Genomic DNA, 18,844 nt, shown 5'->3' with positions numbered 1-18,844 from the left:
CCAGTTGTAGTTGTCAAGAGCCAGAATGGTGTGTTTTAACCTGTTGAAGACTAGTCCTGAGTATATTCTGGCACGTGTCTGGAGAATGTGAGTTATCGCAAAATCATTTCGTCCTTAACAAGTTAGGATTGGTGTAACATCATCCTGGTAAAGGCGTGCAAAGTGAAAATGTGCCATAGGGTGTTTGTTTGTTTGTTAGTTTGTTTGGGGGAGTATATTTGCCATTGACCCAAATCATGAGTTTAACTCATTGCTCAGAGTTGATTTTTATTTTAATTTTATTTATTTACTCTTTTTTTACATGGTTTGGACTCCCTGTTTGTACATTAAGTATTCCACAATGTGCCATCAATCTGTGACAGTGACTGGTTGTAAAAAACAGTTTATATTGGGTACAGTGTATTTGATCTTTAAATTCTCCCGTGAAATGGGAGAATTATTTAGTTATGGTATATGTTTGATATTACTGGTTGTTATGCTAACTGAGACTCATGTTAGTTATTTGGGTGTGTGTGTTATTTTGAATTTTCTGATATAAGTTTTGTTTGCAGTATTATGTTATTATTTTGTAAATTTAAAATTGGGGGCTGAGAAGGGTTGAAGTAGTTTGATTTATAAAGGGTTATAAAGAATTGATATATTGTATATGTATTGTGTAATAGATTTGTAGGGTGTTGTTTGTTTTCATTGTGCTTATCATAGACGTAATTATGTAATTGTGATTGTCACATGGGCGGACTTAAATAATACTCAATCACACTCGTGCCATTCACTTTAATGTACACTTTAATAAACCATTTGTAGAATATTTACAAGACTGAAATCAAGGAGTTGTGACCAACATAAAATGCAAAATCAAAATTCTGAGTGAGATAAATTAAATTACAATACTCTTATATTCGACAACCATGTAAACGGGACCCTGTCTTGGTCCGGTTCCACCTGTACTTTTGGCTTGACACTTCTTCAGAATAATTATAACAGCTTCACTATTAATTCGTTATCCCTGACAATACACTATCTGCTATCAAGCGCAACACTATATGGTTCACACCACCGTAGTGCTGATCCTGAGATGACCAGCCTGCACGCACGACGGTTTACCGCGGTTATAACACTTGCCTTCAATTACACTGCTTCCGTTTACATCCGGGTTCTGTGTTAACCCGCAACTATCATGGAGTGTATAAATACCAACATTCGAATTATGTGCACATCATATTCATCCTTTTACCAATTTAACATGACCTTCACCTCTCTACTTCGGCGACACTTCCTCGTCGTAACCAATCATATCAACAGGGTGTCATGCACCCGCCAGGTTCATCGCTCACCTGCGTTGTCCCCAGAGTCACCTTAATTGTCAAACTATTCGCTTCCAGAACATAACTGATTCGTGGGTGGAGCGTCCTTGTATGCGAGGTTGCTGTTCCAGCTCCAAAGTCTCGCGAGGGACCCGCGCTCCGTATTCATTGGCGTCCAAAGTTCTCCCTAGCGAGGGGCGGGCACAGTCGCTCTGCTGCGAATGCGTCGGCCTGGGAGTAGATTCGACCTCGGCCTCGGCGCCATCTACAAAATTATTTAAATGCAACATATACCAATGGGGTGTGTTCTAACCACACACACAAAAACATTATCAGCTTAAAATCCTGACATCACAGTGAAAATTTGAGAACTGCATTATTATCCAATTAACATACAAAATTCACATAATGAAATGTTTCAAACATTGGAAATATAACAGTGCATAGCTTATCAAACATCACCGCATCGTTTTCAAAAACTGTACACCATTATAATATACTTTATCACTTATTCACGGGGTTCTCCGGGGCTATATGTGGTGCCCTGAGACACATTCACATCCTTTTACACGACAAAGCAGAAATCAAATCGCAATTTAACTTACCAATGACCGGTGTAATATAACCAAAATGCCTCTTCTTCTTGGCTACTGGAAGGCTGCAAAGGCTGTTGGAATACGCCTTCTGGCAGCAAACAAAATCTGAACTCAAATCAGCCAGTATACAGGCTGACGGTAAGGTGGACGGACGGCTCCTGGCCGCAAACGAAATTGGGCTTAGACACAAAATTATCTTGCCAACTGGCGCCTGGGTGTGGCAGGTTGGTTTTCTGCCATCACGGAGCTAACTCAATGTTCTCTCGGTGAAATCAAAATGGTGTCTGCCACGAAAAGATCCAACTCTACTGTTAAATTGCTACTCGACTACGACACTCCTTTTCGAGGCATTTGGAATATTTGATACAACTAAAAGGACTTGAACGAAAACACCTCTACAGCACTCTCCCGGAACTGGAGCTATTTCCTGTCTTTTCTTTCTACATTAATTGACATGCAAAAATAAATGAACTCCTCTCGGTCATCGATGGCGCGACTTGTAAAACATTCACACCTGTCCTAGCACTTTCTCTCTCTCACTCTCGCTTTCTCTCTCGCTCACTCACTCGCACTTTTTGTCTCGTTATCCCTACCCGTAAACATGTTTGTCTAGTTGAATGACCGATAGGTGTTGTACATGAAACAACCTGGAAATGCATTTTCAATGTGACAGTGATGTAAACTCATTTTGTTGCAATGTAATGCCAGTGGAAGCCAAATTTCTATGTCTGACTTAGACCAATAAAGAAATAAATGAATGAATGAATGAATGAAATGGGTGTGGGCATATCTTCTGCACATTACTCCAATGAACAAAGGTGTACTCTTGATGCACTGTATCAGATACTATTGACTGCATCTATGGGCTAGCATTTAATGATTCCAATAGGAAGCTAATAGAAACCTGTAAAACCAACAGAAGCCACTAGGACCATTAAGACTTAATAGACATCCTGTTGGTTTGAAGTTTATGGGTTTCTATTGGATTTCTGATGGTGTTTATAGGAAAGTAATTAACTGCTGTGGGACTCAGCACATGCCTATATGATAAAATTCATATAACACTTTCACTGACACCAGGGTGGAGATGTAGAGATGTCAAATCAAGCTAGCGTTTTTGTGATGTCATATATTAAACAATCGTCACTTGTTGCATTGCCGTGTTGTAAGTGAATCGATGGTGATGTGATTCTGCAATCCCCTGAAAGTAAATTTCCTTGAAGGATAGTTATCATCATATCAAATTGATTAAAATCATATCAGATTCAGTGACAGCCATGTATCTCATACTTTGTGGTAAGGTTCATCATGCAGAGGAAGAGTGACGGGTCGATCCGCGGTTCTCTCAAGTTCATGGGGTCGCTGAAGAGGTCGCTTCTTAGAAAAGGTGATAGCAGATTACTGAACATCCATGCTAGGGTGACTTGTAGTTCCCTAGCTACCATGTGTCAACAGCATGTGACCCAAGAATTAAATTTCTTTTGCAGGAAATGTATTCCTGTTTGTCGACATTGCTGTTTGAAAGTGCAATACCACTCCCATGTTAAAGCTTGCTTTTATATGAAGGAAAAATTCAGACAAGCACAGTTGTTAATATTCCTAGGGTAAGATATGACGTGTTGAATGAAAACAAAAAAAAAGAGCTGTAGGTTTACGAAACTTCAAGCTCGATTTATACTGGAAGTGAGGTTGGATGTACATTTTTGTAGATACATTGTTTTGCCATCTCAAGGCCGCACAAGGCTCTCCCTGATTGCCGGCAGTGACATGATGAACTTGGAACAAATACCCAAGCTCTGAAATTCCTACATTATGTTAAGTAGTCCTGGGTAGACAAGATATATAAAATGAAAGTAAGAGATTATTAAGCAGAGGGGTGAAGATATGGAGTATGAGTTTTCTTCAATTTGTCTCCCTCTGTGCAAGTGAAATTTGTAAGATCGCAACTGCTAATCTATATTTTAAACTGTAGCAAGTTTTTATGCCTCCGCCCGAAGGGTGCCAGAGGCATTATTATGAAATGGGGCCCTGGAATATTTCTGCTTTCTTGTCCACCAACAGAGAAGAAGAAGATGGAGGAGGGAGAGCCGCCTTCAATGCAGCAGTCAATGCAGCAATACATCATGGCCGTTTCCTTCACCAACAGTCCCATCCAGGCATCCCTCATCGAGATCACGGTTCCCGAACTCAACAAGACGGCCCTCGAGTGCTTCCTTGGTGAGTTCATGGTCCATGTGCTATCCATCCATCCATTTACTGTGTGTCACCGTTAACTTTTTATGTGCCATGTTTGCATGCCTGATTCAGTTGATGGCATACCAAGTTCGCTTATTCTGCTCAAATGCACAAACTCGCTCAAAACGATTGATAAATCGCCACTGTATGCCACCATTAAATGCCATCGTACATTGAAAGCGTTTCTAGCTGTTCCATTCCTGTCACATGTACACGTGTAGCTTGCATTCTCTGTGGTGATTGAAGATCAAGCTATGTTCCCTACTGGATTTGTAAGTACTGTAAAAGTGGATATTTTCGCGCGACTAATGTTTCGCGCTCGGCGGGGGTAGAAGAGTTTCGCATGTTTTTAATTCCGCGGAATCAAGACGTCAACTACTGGAACATATGGCAAGCAAAAACATTCGCGTGCTTTTATTTTCGCGCTAGTTTCTGGTTGCGCGAAATGCGCGAAAATTTCGACACTGAAAAATTTCCACTTTTACAGTACTGTAAAACGAGGAATTTTTGGCGTGCACTTTAATTTCGCGAATTTCGCGAGCGCCAAGATTCGCGAAATTAGAATGAATGCGAAAGTCCTTGTTTACACTATATGCATTGAATGCCAGTGGCACTTCGCAAAAACTTCATGCCACGAAAAAGGCTGTCGGTTCCAATTCGCGAAAAATTCATGCCGCGAATATATCATGTTTTACAGTAAATTTTAATGTTCTATCATTGTTTTGTGTGCTAAAGTAATCCCTCTGCAATAATGTAGCTACTGGTCATTTGAGAGAAATAACCATAGGTTTGTCATATAATTTACATCAAAACAAAGCTTGGCATTTTCTCTGCCACTTTGCTCAATATATGTCGAGGGTAACAAAAGTCCATGAAAGTTGCACGGATTAAAAAACAAGCTTTCTCAAAGCATGACTTCACTGCTGTCTCAGGATAATGTGACACACAAGGGGTTTACGCCATGGTGCATAAAGAGTTAAGACCTTGTGCCGAACCTTGTTGTTCATGCCCTCAGCCTGCACCAATACAAGATTTGTTCGTCTGTTTTTGATAGGTAGGGCGTGAGGATGAATAACATTTGAAAGAATAATGGAAAAGGTGGATTATAACTTATAGATGCATAACAGTAAAATAAATCCCATTTATTTTTTATTTATTTATTCAGTTTTCTTTTCCCAGGGTAGCCCCATCAGTGGTTTAAACACTTATCCTAGGGGGCCCTGCAACAGAATGACAAAATATAACAGTTCAACAAACACAAAATAATAAATCAAGGACATTCCTTTTTACATCATAACATCAGCACAATATCAATATTCTATATAAATGAAAAAATGCAAAGTTAATCGTTGACGATAATAATATACAAACTCATATTATGCTCTTCAGCACATCTTAGTCTCAGTTTCGTACACAAAGAAAACTTACTCTTTATGCTGAGATCAAATACACTTTGTACCTCAGGCCATTTATTTACCTATGAAACCAGTAGTAATGTCCAGGCTTTTTTGTTTGTTTATTTGTATGCTGAAAGATAATAAAATCAATATTTCATGTGAGTTTGAGATTAACAACTTGTTCTTGTTGAATATCCATAATTACATTTGTTATTAATTCACTTTTCATTTTGACTGATCAACCTTATAAAATATTCTGACATTTGCTCATACAGACTGTATATAGTACTTGTTAAACGGTTTTGTCCAGGGCCAAGACAATGGCAGATTTTTATGTTCAAACACAAAGTTTATGTTTTGTTTGTGGCCAGGTTTTTCATAGAGGGGTAAAGAAAAATTTTTGAATGCATTCTATGAACAGTACAAATGCTGCTATGATCAATGTAACATGCTATTTCTCTTTTCCCCCAAAGCATTGCTTAACAGTAGACTCTGAGTTGTGAATTTCATGCTCATGTGTTTTTTCTTTTTCTCTGTCACTCACCCAAACGTATAGCACTGATGCAAATAATGGGAGACTACCCTCTCAGAACACGCAAAGGTGCTGGCCAAGAGAGGGCGATATACGAATGTGTCATCCTCATTATCAAGGTATGTTAAAATCAGTTAAGGATATCCCCATAAAAGGGATTTGGACTGCCTGATTTGTATCCACTTTGTTTGTTTCTGTTTTTCTCATCACAGAAGGGTATGTGTAGAATCTCTTGTCAAGAAATTTTCTAGGGAGAGAATGAGGTGGATTTATGAATGAGCTAATCATTTTGTTTTAAAATGTTTAATTTTTATTTGCTGATTATAATTACAGTATCTTTGTTGCTGCTGATAATTCTTGCAATGTTTTTGCTTGTCATGAATTTTCCTCTAATTTACTCTCACAAGGTGTAGAGAAAATGTGCTTCTGTACAGAGTGTCAATGCTGTTGCTTCATAATTCTGATGAGCACCCTCTTGTGGGCACTGTGTGTTCAGCTAAACTTTGATCTGGGCACCTGTTGCTATGAAAACAACTTAAACTTTTGCCTGTTTAGTCTTTAAGTCCATATCTGAAATTGGGCAGGTAGTATTCTTATCTTATAAGCTTAAATATCAACATACCATTTTCCCCACTTGAGCAAAAAGGTGATCTCTAGTGAACAGGGACTCATTGACAAGAAAAGTTTGTCCAACTTCGCGAGAAAGTTGTCTCTTTCATCCAAGGTATGCCTGTGGAGTATTGGGACTAGCGCCCTCTACTGTTAGTGCTGGTCAGTCAAATCCATTTATGCTGTTTCATGGTGGTGTAGTGGCTCCATCTTGAGTAGATTTATCTTCGATTGGTCTGGTTTAGCCTTCTCATATATATGTATATATATATTTTTTTTTTTCCCCGGCGAACGAGTTTGAGCAGGGGACTATGAAACGGGCTCCGTACGTGTGTGTGTCCGTGTGTCCGTCCGTCCGTCCGTGCTAACGAGAGTATGCTTGTGTGGCTAAGAGAACAATAGTGCACAATAGATGGCCTTTATTCCGTCAGGCTTGTGTGGCTAAAATTTTTGCTTGTGTGTCTAGTTTAACAAAAGGGAGAACAAAGGGGTAGACACACAAGTATATCACCGTAAGGTTGTACGTCCGTGTGTCCGTGTGTCCGTGTGTCCGTCCGTGTGTGCGTCCGTGTGTGATCAAAATCTTCAATTTGCTACTTCTCTGTCATTTATGAGCCAATTTTGATTCTGTTTGCTTTATATGATAGCACTACATGGGAGCTTTGAAACTTCTACACAGAATTTCAGTCGTGACCTTTGACCTTGACCTTTGACCTATATTGTACATTTTGCTACAAAATGCTACTCCTTCGCCATTTCTAACCCGATTTCGATTCCGTTTACTTTATGTGATGGCACTAGGTGAGGGCTTCAAAACTTCTACACAGAATTTTGACCTTTGACTTATTTTACCTTTGACCTTGATTTTTTGACCTATATTGTACATTTTGCTACAAAATGCTACTCTTTCGCCATTTCTAACCCAATTTCGATTCCGTTTGCTTTATGTGATGGCACTAAGTGAGGGCTTCAACACTTCCACACAGAATTTTGACCTTTGACTTCTTTGACCTTTGACCTTGATTTTTTGACCTGTATCGTACATTTTGCTACAAAATGCTACTCCTTCGCCATTTCTAACCCGATTTCGATTCCGTTTGCTTTATGTGATGGCACTAGGTGAGGGCTTCAACACTTCTACACAGAATTTTGACCTTTGACTTCTTTGACCTTTGACCTTGATTTTTTGACCTGTATTGTAGGCCTCACGCTCCTTTTATGGGCTCCCATAGAAAACTGTGTTAAATGCAGCATATTCCATGAATCATAAAAAAATAATTGAATCATAGATTTTTTTTTTTTGATTGAAGCATATGAATGGAAATTTTCTCTGCTTTCAAGCAAACAACATATTTTGGGATGTTTTCCAGCTCTAAAAAAAGTTAAGAGCCTCCATACGAGACTAGTCATCCAGTCACTCTCAAAAACGATAAAAATAGCAAATTACCTCATACATCAATAAAAATTCATTAAAAATACAAAAACCCTGATTCACACAACTTCTTCATAGCCTGCAGAAGCTTCTGTCCTCAAGCAATGTCAAACACTACCAAAGATGGCAATTTTCCACTTGACTGATTTTTAATGATTTCTTTGGTAAAAAATAACATTACCTCATCTTTGTACTGCCTTCCCGGCAGGCAATGCGCGAGTTGAATTAGGAGCGTGAGGCCTGTACATTTTGCTACAAAATGCTACTCCTTCGCCATTTCTAACCCGATTTCGATTCCGTTTGCTTTATGTGATGGCACTAGGTGAGGGCTTCAACACTTCTACACAGAATTTTGACCTTTGACTTCTTTGACCTTTGACCTTGATTTTTACCTATATTGCACATTTTGTTACAAAATGCTACTTCCGGCGGGGACATATATTACGCACCGCGTAATTTCTACTTTTCCTTGTTTGTTTTTTTTTTCACAATCTTTACATGTACAAGTATACCGATCATTTCCCCAAAAGACAAATACACGGTACCATTATAGTGGGCAGAGACTCTAAAGAATAGTGTGTAAACCAAATTGTCATTTCCCCGAGTCATTCTTGTGGTCTGTAAACATTATAAGTTTCCATCTCTTTCTGTCAAATTCATCATCAGGTTTGAACTGAACATATGATGGATGATTCTGAGGGGTAGGGCATACACAGTTGTTCTTATAGTTAAGATGGCACTGTGAATATGGGCTCAAATAGCCCAATGTCAATAAATTTAAGATTTTTTCCCCCCTCCAGAGCCTGTAGTTTATTGCATTTAGAAAGCAGAAGAGCAAGGTGAAGAACACTACAAGTTGCTCACGACTGTAGCAGATATGGCCTTATTGAGCACTGAAGGGAGAAGGGGGGGGGGGGGTAGGTGTAAGAAATTTGTAAGGCCAGAGGGATACAATTTACATATGTAGCTACTCTATCAAAAGAAATTATTAGATTTTGACCAAGCTGGTCAGGAATCATTCTTAGGTGCAGGTTGATATGATAAAGAACTTGTTCAAATTCCACCCAAATTTCACCAAAAGCCCCAATGGGGGCCCTCATAACTAAAAACTCTTGTTTCTTTGTTTGTGTGCAAAGGTGCCATGTTTTTTGGAACTGAAGAAAATAAATTGTTCATGTACCCACATGATACACTATTTTGTGTAGCTGTCTGTATATTAAAAATATATAAGGGTAAAAAACACAAAAAATCATGGTAGATCCAGGGTGGTCCTTATTGGTGAGAGTACCCTGGTCATTATTTTCTCCTATAAATCAATTCTGCGGAGACTTAGAAGAAATCGTCTTTGATTAGAGAATGCAAAGTTATCCCCAAGGTATGTTGGGGGCCTTGGGGGCAGTTTGTTTTGCTGCTATATGTAACTCTATGTTGTAGGTTGATTTTTTTTTTTTTTTTAATTCAGGCAAAAACACACAGAAACATCTTACCCAGCAGAGCACAAAAAATTACAGTATCTTGACTGACAACCAAAAGCAACGGAAGATAGGTCACAAAGGATGATGAATGCCACAGAAAGTCTTTGTTATCTTTTAACATGACTACTCGCTGTTACTACTCCTGCTTTGTTGTTGTTTTTTGATGAGGATATGATCACAGTTTGAATGTGTAGGAAAGTTCAGGTTTCACTAGTGTGCATCTACACTGTGTTTCCAATCTCCACTCTGCTCAGGCCGGCTACAAGTACCCAGAGCTTCGGGACGAAATCCTGTGCCAGGTCATCAAGCAGGTCACGGACAACAGGAGCCCTAAGAGGTGAGTACAAAGCACGTCTATGACCAACTCATCATTCCTGCCACTCACTAGCCATGTAGATTGACCCTAGGGGCCATATATGGGTATGGGACACACACAAAGTGTAAAATCAGTGATCAATTGACTGTACATCATTTTCAAGTGCAATGCTGTTCCATGTTCAAATCGACTTTGATAAATCATTCAAATTCCTGAAATTCTTCTATAAATCGTGCTTATGACAGAATTTTCCTCGAAATCAGACATGACTCTGGAATTTGCAATTTTTTTTTTTTTTTGCACGACAGTCATACTATTGGTTGAAAACAAAGGGCAACAAATTACTGATATGACGATGCAATCATATCTCAACTTTTCCTATGGTTTGTACACAGAAAAGAAAAGGCTCTACTTATAGTTAATAATTCATCACCTGCTGCCTCTTCCAGCTAAAATCTAGTGTTGATAAAGAATAATGATTGCAACTGATTGACAAATTGCCCTACATCGACTTCATAAATTTGAATAAGAATAATGATGCATGAATATTTGCAACAAAGGATGCATTTTTTTTTTTTCATTTCAAAGCTTTACACACTGATACATATAATTGTAGGGTCACTGTAAAGACATGCCACATCTACCATGAGTTGGCTGAAAAAAAAAAAAAAGGTGAGGGAAGTAATTCAGGAAACGAGCGTCCCTAATTTATTTTGCCTCTCAGGAAGGACCTCTCGACCCACTTTGGATGATTGATGGGTTTATGGGTTGTTTTTGGTTTTCTTTTTGTTATTTTTCAAATAAGAAATTTTCCGGGGATTTGTGTGTTGATAAACCTGTTGAAGACAGGATTTTTGGGTAGGTGTGTATGGGAAATGTGTGTTATAGCAAAATCAGTCCATCCTCAATGGGTTAATGGGAGAATTGGTAGTTTGTGACATCATACATGGACAATGATATAAGAATAATGTATTATAGAGAATTCCGCAAAATGTTATTTTAATGAAAGGTTCACATTCCGTCCTTGTGGTAGTGACATTTTACTAGTGATATTATTCCCCCTGGTTTCTGAAAGAGGTTAGTCAAGTACTTTTACATTATGCTAGAAATATTGAAATGTGTTGAAATTTCTTTATATTTTCTTTGTATATGCCATCCATGTGTGACGTCATGAAATATTGCAGCCTTCTTGTCCAGCAATGGCAGCACCAAAACTCTGAAAATTTGTTTTTCACAGATTGTCCTCCTTTCCTCAAATGTCATTGATGATAGTGATAAAGATTAACAATGCTCATATAACGCATAACACATAGTGTATAATTGATGTGTTCAGTTAATATTGTGGTATTCGCTCAATCCACTTATATACATATTGTACAAAGTATTGGGGTTTTCTATGCAAGACCTATGCTATCAAGGGCAAATGTTGTTCAACGGACATCCGCATCTGATGATTGTGCTCCCCCATTTGCGTTGTAGGCAAAGTGCTCAGCAGGGTTGGCGACTGCTGCTCCTTCTGACAGCCTACATGCCTTGCTCCAAAGTCCTCCGGCCCTACCTCTTCCAGTACCTCACGGAGGCAGGTGCCCAGGATGGGCCCAACGTGTACAGCGGCCTGGCAGCCATGTGCGCGCAGAACATGCGCAAGGCGCTGCGGTATGGTGGCCGACGAGTCATGCCCATCGAGACCGAGGTCACCAACTTACTGGTGAGTATGAAAGGGACCGGGGTTAAGGAAACCCCTGAATGTAGCCCCTGTCCATTTCAGCAAACTGCTGCAGTGCTTTTTGACATGCATCCCTCATTAGTTCTAGAGTGAGGGCATTGAGGGAACCCACCAGCAAGCTTGACTCATCTTAGCTACTAAACAGCAACAGCTTTGTGACAAATGCATCACATTGTTTGAAATAAAGGTATGATACCATGTAGGCCTTATGAGTAATGAGATTATATAACTCCCTCAATGTCTGGAAAACTGTCTTTTTTACAATACATCTGCAAAATTTGGGTTTATTCCTAATGAACAATGCTAACATCTCACTCAGTGTCTTCAATGTGGTAAAACCATATGAGCAAGGTTTAAGCAAATTTAAAAGAGTGACTCGAGTCTTACGATTCCTGTGATTTCATTATATTTGTCCCAGGACGGACGGGTGACCAAGCGGCAACAGTTCATTCTCCCCGGTGGAGCGCGCACCATGTTAAAGGTCAATGCCAGCACAGTGGTAGCCGACGTACTGGATGCCCTCTGCAGCAGCCTTGGTCTCACCAACGAGGGCGACAGACAAGAGTTTGGCCTATTTGTCATCATAGGCAACAGTACGTATTGAGCCGTCTTTGCACACTCACCAGCTAACAGATTGCTAATTAGAATCCAGTGCCTGGCCATTGACCTTCCCATTTGTTTGATCCTTCTAGAGATTTTTTTCAACCTCAATCTTCATTATGCTATTTTGGGTTTTTTTTTAAAGAAAAGAAGAAATTCCTTTGCAACAACAGCAACAAAACGATACTGTACAGTTGCAAGTACTACTGCATGGTACAGTGTGTTATGGAGCTTCTGCCATATGCTACATCTGGGATAAAGTTAGCGCACATCAGCAATTCTGATATTTTTCTGGTGTATTCTCATTTCTTATTCCAAGACATCCCTGGTTCGACGTTTTCCCCAAACACTATTGAGGTTCGTAGAGCACGAAAATAAACATTAATGCTTGTACGATGTAAAATTCAGAAGTTATGACAAATGGTGTGACCTATTTTTTTTTTAGACCAATATATCACTACGTTTTGAAGTACAGATTTAATGGTTGAGCAATGTGCTGATTAATGCTTGATGTTATTCAAGGTGAAGTTCACAGTGTTTTATTCCAAAGTACAGAAAAAAAGGCTTAAAATAAGTATGGTAACAAAATTCATTTTGACAAAAATGAGCGTCATTATGACAGTCAGTATGAAATATTATTATGCTTACATTTTTAATGTAAAGTTATTGTTTTTCTATATTTTTGTGATTTTCTTTCTTTTTATGGTATTGTTTTGATGTGAGTCACCTCCATGCAAAAATCTAAGCTGTGAGGCCTGATACCAAGACAAAATAGCACTTACAGTATTTCACTACTTGTGTAACTATCTGGTGAAACAGCCCTCTATAATCTGTGTTTCGGCATGCAGTGCAATATGACAATATTCTTATCCGTATGACTATAGATTTGTATGTCATGTTTTGGTTTAACACTATCAAACGCAACCTTTCCAATCTGTTGAGTGTTTGCTGCAAAGTGATAAGGAATTTGCAGGAAGTGTTTTTATTTATAGCATACAGTAGATAAATTTGTGTAATGTTGATATTATCTGTCACTTACATCATATCTACTAAAGATGTAAAGTTATTTTGATATGAAACTCCTGAACTTATTCCGTAGCACATTACACTAAACAGTTCCCTGTTACCCTTGAATCCACTCTTATTCAGTTACATATGAGAATAGTTGCTGTAGAAGCAATCTGGAAATTGATTCCAATTGGCCAGGAAAAGTGCTACATGTCTACGTCACATGACCAATTTGCTATGTCTTTAGAAGATGTGAAGTTATTTGTTTCAATGCAGATAAAGGTAAAACTGACCAGAAAGATGTATAATTTAGATGAAAATTGAGAAAAGGGTTTTGCTCCATCGGAATTTGAACCTGAGACCTCCAGATTTCTAAATTTTTGCTCTGTCAACTGAGGTATAGAAGTCCCTAATGTGGTGTTCATGCCAGAAACCCTTTAATCTCAATGCTTGTATAGTCAGAAGCTTATGTAAACCTGACATAAACTTGAAGGATAGATATCAACTTGGGAGATATATGCAATGGATCACTGAAGTGATACAGCTTTTTGAATCTTCATTAATACAAATAAAAGGAAACTGACCAGAAAGATATATAATATAGATGAAAATTGAGCAAAGAAAACTGAGGTTTGAACCTGAGACCTCTGGACTGCTAATCATGGTGTTCTACCCACTGTTATTAAGATATTACAACTTGACACCCACCAATTTATGCTGTAACACTTTACACTGAACAGCTCATTTGAACACGGGAGTACATAACTTGAGGAATATGTGAGTAGTTACTACACAGGTTATCAGAAACTTGTTCCAACTGGCCAAGAAAATACTTATGAAAAGTGGATAAAAGTACATTTATGACGTCTTTGGTAGATATGAGGTTATTACAACTACACCACTACAATCTGTAACACTTTACACTTAATGGCTTTCTTGAACATTGAAATACTGGTGCATACATGTAACTTGGAGAATATGTTAGGTATTTCTTAACAAATGATCAAGAATTTTTTTCTAACGAAGCATTTACATCTATGTCATGTGACCCTTGATTGGGGCTTGTCTTTAAAAGATGTGAAGTTATTGTAGTGTGACACTCTCCAGTTTATGCCACTACACTTTACACTTGACACCTTACCTAAACAATGACAGAGATAGCATATGGTGCATGTGATTGTTTTGTTTTGTTTTGCTTTGTTTTTTATTCCATTGGCCAGCATAAGGATGTTTGAACATGGCATAGGCTTACTTTCATCATATGACCTTTACATTGCATCTTCATGAGATGTGAACTCAGTGTCAAAGGTCATGTCTGGTCATGTGATCAAGTTTAACCACAAGAATCCTGGTTGACAAATAATTTTCACACAGTAACACCAGATTGTTATTGATCCACTTGGGGATCTCCATGCTATGGTGCTATCCAAGGTCACATGCTCAGGTCAAAGGTCACTACAGGTCAGATATTAAAGTCTACTGGCAGGTACATGTAGCCTTTTTAGAATGGCCTCACACTGTTGGTGAAACGAAGAGCAAGAGAACCAAAGCTGAGTGCATCAGCACAAAATCTTTTTGAGATTTATGATTGTGATCATAGATAATGACGAAGGAGACTATGTCCCAGAAACCAATCCCACCGAATGATTTAGATAGTCATTTCGACCAATGAAACTTCTCAATTCACCCGTTGACCGTCAGTGAGAAATGGGTACTCATTTGGGTAATTCCATGAAGTTGGGGCAGTGTCCATGTAGCATCGTGATATTTAAAAAATACATTTCAGCGTAACTCAATATTGATTATGCTATACATTTATTGTTTGTAGGCTTTACATTTGCATTGAGGCCACACATTTTCCTGGAAATTTTGTGCCATTCAGACTCAATTTTGATGAAGTTATTAAACAATATGTAACAGTGTCCTGTAGCATCGAGACGTGTCCATGTAGCATGATATTTTAAAATTTGGTCCGAAGAGACAAATTATGGTAATTAGCTTGACCAAAATTTGATGCAATATGCATATTTACAAGATATGAATGAGATAGCTAAATACCTCAAATTTGCTGTACACAGTTTTGATTTAAAAGAAAATTACAAAATGTATCACGATGCTATGCGGTGTCCTTTTTTGTGACATTTGGTGGACACCGCGTAGCATAGTGACACATTGTGTAATTTTCTTGTAAAAGTAAAACTGTGGAAAGGAGAGTTAAGATATTTAGCTATCTGACTAATCTAGTAATTATGCATATTATATCAAATTTTGGTCAAGCTAATTGCATTAATTTGTCTTTTAGGACCAGATTTTAACTATCACGATGCTACATGGACATGTCACGATGCTACAGGACACCGTTACATATTGTTTTAATAACTTCATCAAAATTGAGTCTGAATGGCACAACATTTCCAGGAAATGTAATATGGTCTCAATACAAATGTAAAGCCTATAAACAATATATGTATAGCATAATTAGTATTGAGTTATGCTAAAATGTCACACTTTTTGACCCAACTTCACGGAATTACCCATATGCATTTCAAGAATTCGAGTGTAAGTTAACTCTGTGTGTTTTGAGTGCTGATTGGCACAGAAACCCCATAGTATTGTCCACTGTCTCTGGCTCAGAAAGGGTCTAAGACTTCTGACAGATCCAAAGAGACCCTCTGGCCTAGTATGGGCTCTCACTGGTGGCTTGACTAGTCTCTCTTAATGGCCCTCTGCCTACTCCTTGCAGTCACTACAGCTGGAGGGTCTTGGACAAAGGCTAACTGGCAAGACTCTCTTTTGACAAATAACTATGCACTTGGGACAGAAATATCTTTTTTATGCATAATTAAATTTCTAAGAGCTTCTCACACTCTCTACTGAATATGGTAATGATTACCTTTGCTATGAAAACGTGCAGAGTTATGTATGCTTAATGCTTTGAGCCACAGACTTAACTACCATGCCTTTTTCACACTTCTTCGTAATTTTCTCAAGTTTGCTCTATTTATCCATTCCCATGAAAATGTTCACCCTGGGTGTCTCCCTGGTGGGCAAGGTGCAGTCTGGAAATTTCCTTGTTTTATTATACGTAGCAAATGATAACTATCTATCACATCCAAGCTTGGAAGCCCAAGACTGTAGTTGCAAAACTTTCCCCACAAGAGTTAAGCATTTCTGATGCATTATAAGTTTGATACCAAGCTACTTTGGCATCATTGATTTTTCAGAGAAAGGGGTCAGGCTGTGGAATGAATATCTTTAATAGACAGAAAACGCTGTTACAGTGTGATGATAAAGACCGGAAGGGGAGGGAATGCAGGGAAAATTGCAATGATTTTAAAGGTATTGAGAGATGTCAGTCTTTAGGTGCAAAGGACTTTAGCCTTCCCAAACTAGTGTGTTATACCCTGAGATGTACATGTATATTCCCTGGAACATTCTAATGAACTCTCCTGTTTTATAATGGCAGTTTGAATACTAAAGTACATGTAGCTCAGAAATGCATGCTTCGAATTAAAGTTTTATAGGTACAATGTAGCCACTTTCATAGCATCATCATCAAGCCCACAACATGCATAGTACACTGTCATGAGTGGTACAAACTATAGCACTTTAAGCAGTGCACATGTCATCTGCTGAGACAGAAGTTTTACACAATTGTTTCCTTCCAGAGCAAAACGAGACATTGCTCCAGCAGAATGACTACATCATGGACGTGTCCACCCACATGGAACAGATGGGCGTCGGCTTTGTGCTGCTCTTCCGGCGCATTCTCTGGATGCGCCCCCTGCGGCTGGAGAATGAGGACCTTGTGTCCATTGTCTACAGCCAGGTATGTCTGAAGGGCGTAGATGTCATGTAATGTTAAGTGTGGCTGCACTAGTGGATATGCACACTGCCTGAGAGAGGAGAATGTGTCTGATGGGGCTCCATGACATTTTCTCCTGCAACATTTGCTGCCATGAAAAATCTGCATGCTGATCCAAACATAAATTCTACCCACAGACACAACCCTAACCCTAATCCTATTTCTGACATCAAACTAAACCTAAAACCCTATCATGACCCTAAACCTAACCCGAGAGAATAAGACCGGAGCAATTGTTGCAGGAGCGAATTTTGTGTCTTTGTGTGAAGGAGTGGGTTCAGAGAGATTACCATGTGAGTGTCTGATGAATACAAGATTGTTGAACAAGGAGCTTTGAAGAACCAAAGCAGTCAGGTAAGATTCTGTTGTTGTCGTGTTGTTCTTGTTGATGTCAGTCATGCCATACCAAGTACCAAATGAATTTCATTCGTATATATTATTCATGGTTAATTCAGAGATTATGGATGCCAGCCAGATGCTGCTTTTTCATCCCCTTACATAGAATGCGTGCCGCGCAAGAAAAAGTCACAATATATAACCAACAATAATTGGCACACATTAACATGTGTATTACTAGAAGCATACACAGCCAAGGCAGTAGGCCCTACAGGAGTTTGAGATTATGTTGTTACATGATGACATTAAGCTTAAACATGGGTGTGTGTCACAAGTAGAGTGAGTCACTGGTCCTGCTTGGTATTCTTAGTTCCTGTTTTGTCTCTTTGAATCAAGGAAGTGATCACAAAATGAAGCGCTTTCACATGTGGCAAACTAATCAGGATCAGAATATGGGTTCTGTTTTTTAATTATCCTTGCCCAAACAGGGGGTTTCACAATTTGCAGTAAAGCAAATACATGACCTCCCAAACCACATCCAATAGAAATGCTGAATGTTTACAAAACATTACCTCATCAAGGACAAGCTATGTGCTGGAATGAAAGTGTTGGATAGATTGAAATTAGTCATTGCTTTGCAGACGTGACACATGAAGATATCACATTAATCTCTCCATCTCAATTTCAATGATCTCTGCAGGTCCGTCAGGATTACATCGCTGGCCACCTGGTCATTCTTGAAAATGGTCAGTTACGGGACGACTTGATTTCATCCATCATCCACCTGGCAGCCCTCCAGATTAAAGCTAATGATCAGGTCCAGCTCCCAACCCAGTAAGTGTCAGTTGGTACAAGCCAGAGAATCCACTACCCCCTCTCCCCTTCCTCTAGGGTTCCCATATTTGGCTTTATATTATTGTATGTAAATGCAGCCCCCTCCCCCAAACAAACAAACAAACAAACATGATAGTAATAATAAAGTAGATGAAAACAAAAGAAAACAACAACAGCAGCAGCAGCAGCACCACCACCACCACCACCAACAACAACAAAACATGTTAGACTCTCCTTGTGACAGATAATGCAGGGTTGTTCTTTTTGTTTGGTAAGGGGGGAGGCACAAGGGGAGGGTTGTCAACAATGTTGCTATTTCTTTGTTGGCATTTTCTGAGGAGTAATCTTTACTCTGATGAAATATCAAGTTTGGAAGGAGAAAATATTTTTTGAAGACATAACTTTCTCGTATGTGGTATTATTTTCCATTCTATTATACACTACTAGCATTGATGAAAATGTCAAAAGTAGGGATAATTCCAACGGGGTGTGCTTGATATGTATGCGAAATTTGAGACTATTTTGATAATATTGTGGTGGTGCTTTGATTCCATTTGTTCTCTTCCGTTGCTTGTCCTG

General features: G+C 38.9%; 1 protein-coding gene across 1 annotated transcript in view; it reads left to right on the top strand.

Annotated features, from left to right (window-relative positions):
* LOC139724666 (unconventional myosin-XV-like) overlaps nucleotides 1–18,844 on the top strand; it is a 69,304-nt gene that overhangs the window by 25,316 nt on the left and 25,144 nt on the right. Inside the window, exons 4-11 of the mRNA XM_071635795.1 lie at nucleotides 3,202–3,287; nucleotides 3,962–4,117; nucleotides 6,089–6,183; nucleotides 9,835–9,917; nucleotides 11,376–11,604; nucleotides 12,041–12,215; nucleotides 16,899–17,059; nucleotides 18,132–18,265. Coding sequence (XP_071491896.1) covers nucleotides 3,202–3,287; nucleotides 3,962–4,117; nucleotides 6,089–6,183; nucleotides 9,835–9,917; nucleotides 11,376–11,604; nucleotides 12,041–12,215; nucleotides 16,899–17,059; nucleotides 18,132–18,265 — 1,119 coding nt within the window. The remainder of the gene's footprint in view (nucleotides 1–3,201; nucleotides 3,288–3,961; nucleotides 4,118–6,088; nucleotides 6,184–9,834; nucleotides 9,918–11,375; nucleotides 11,605–12,040; nucleotides 12,216–16,898; nucleotides 17,060–18,131; nucleotides 18,266–18,844) is intronic.

This window comes from Diadema antillarum, unplaced genomic scaffold (genome assembly GCF_040938485.1).
Source record: "Diadema antillarum isolate AM-2024a unplaced genomic scaffold, OU_Dant_1.0 scf00000226, whole genome shotgun sequence".
In the NCBI taxonomy this organism is placed as follows: domain Eukaryota; kingdom Metazoa; phylum Echinodermata; class Echinoidea; order Diadematoida; family Diadematidae; genus Diadema; species Diadema antillarum.
This window is presented reverse-complemented; position numbering and strand designations above follow the sequence as displayed.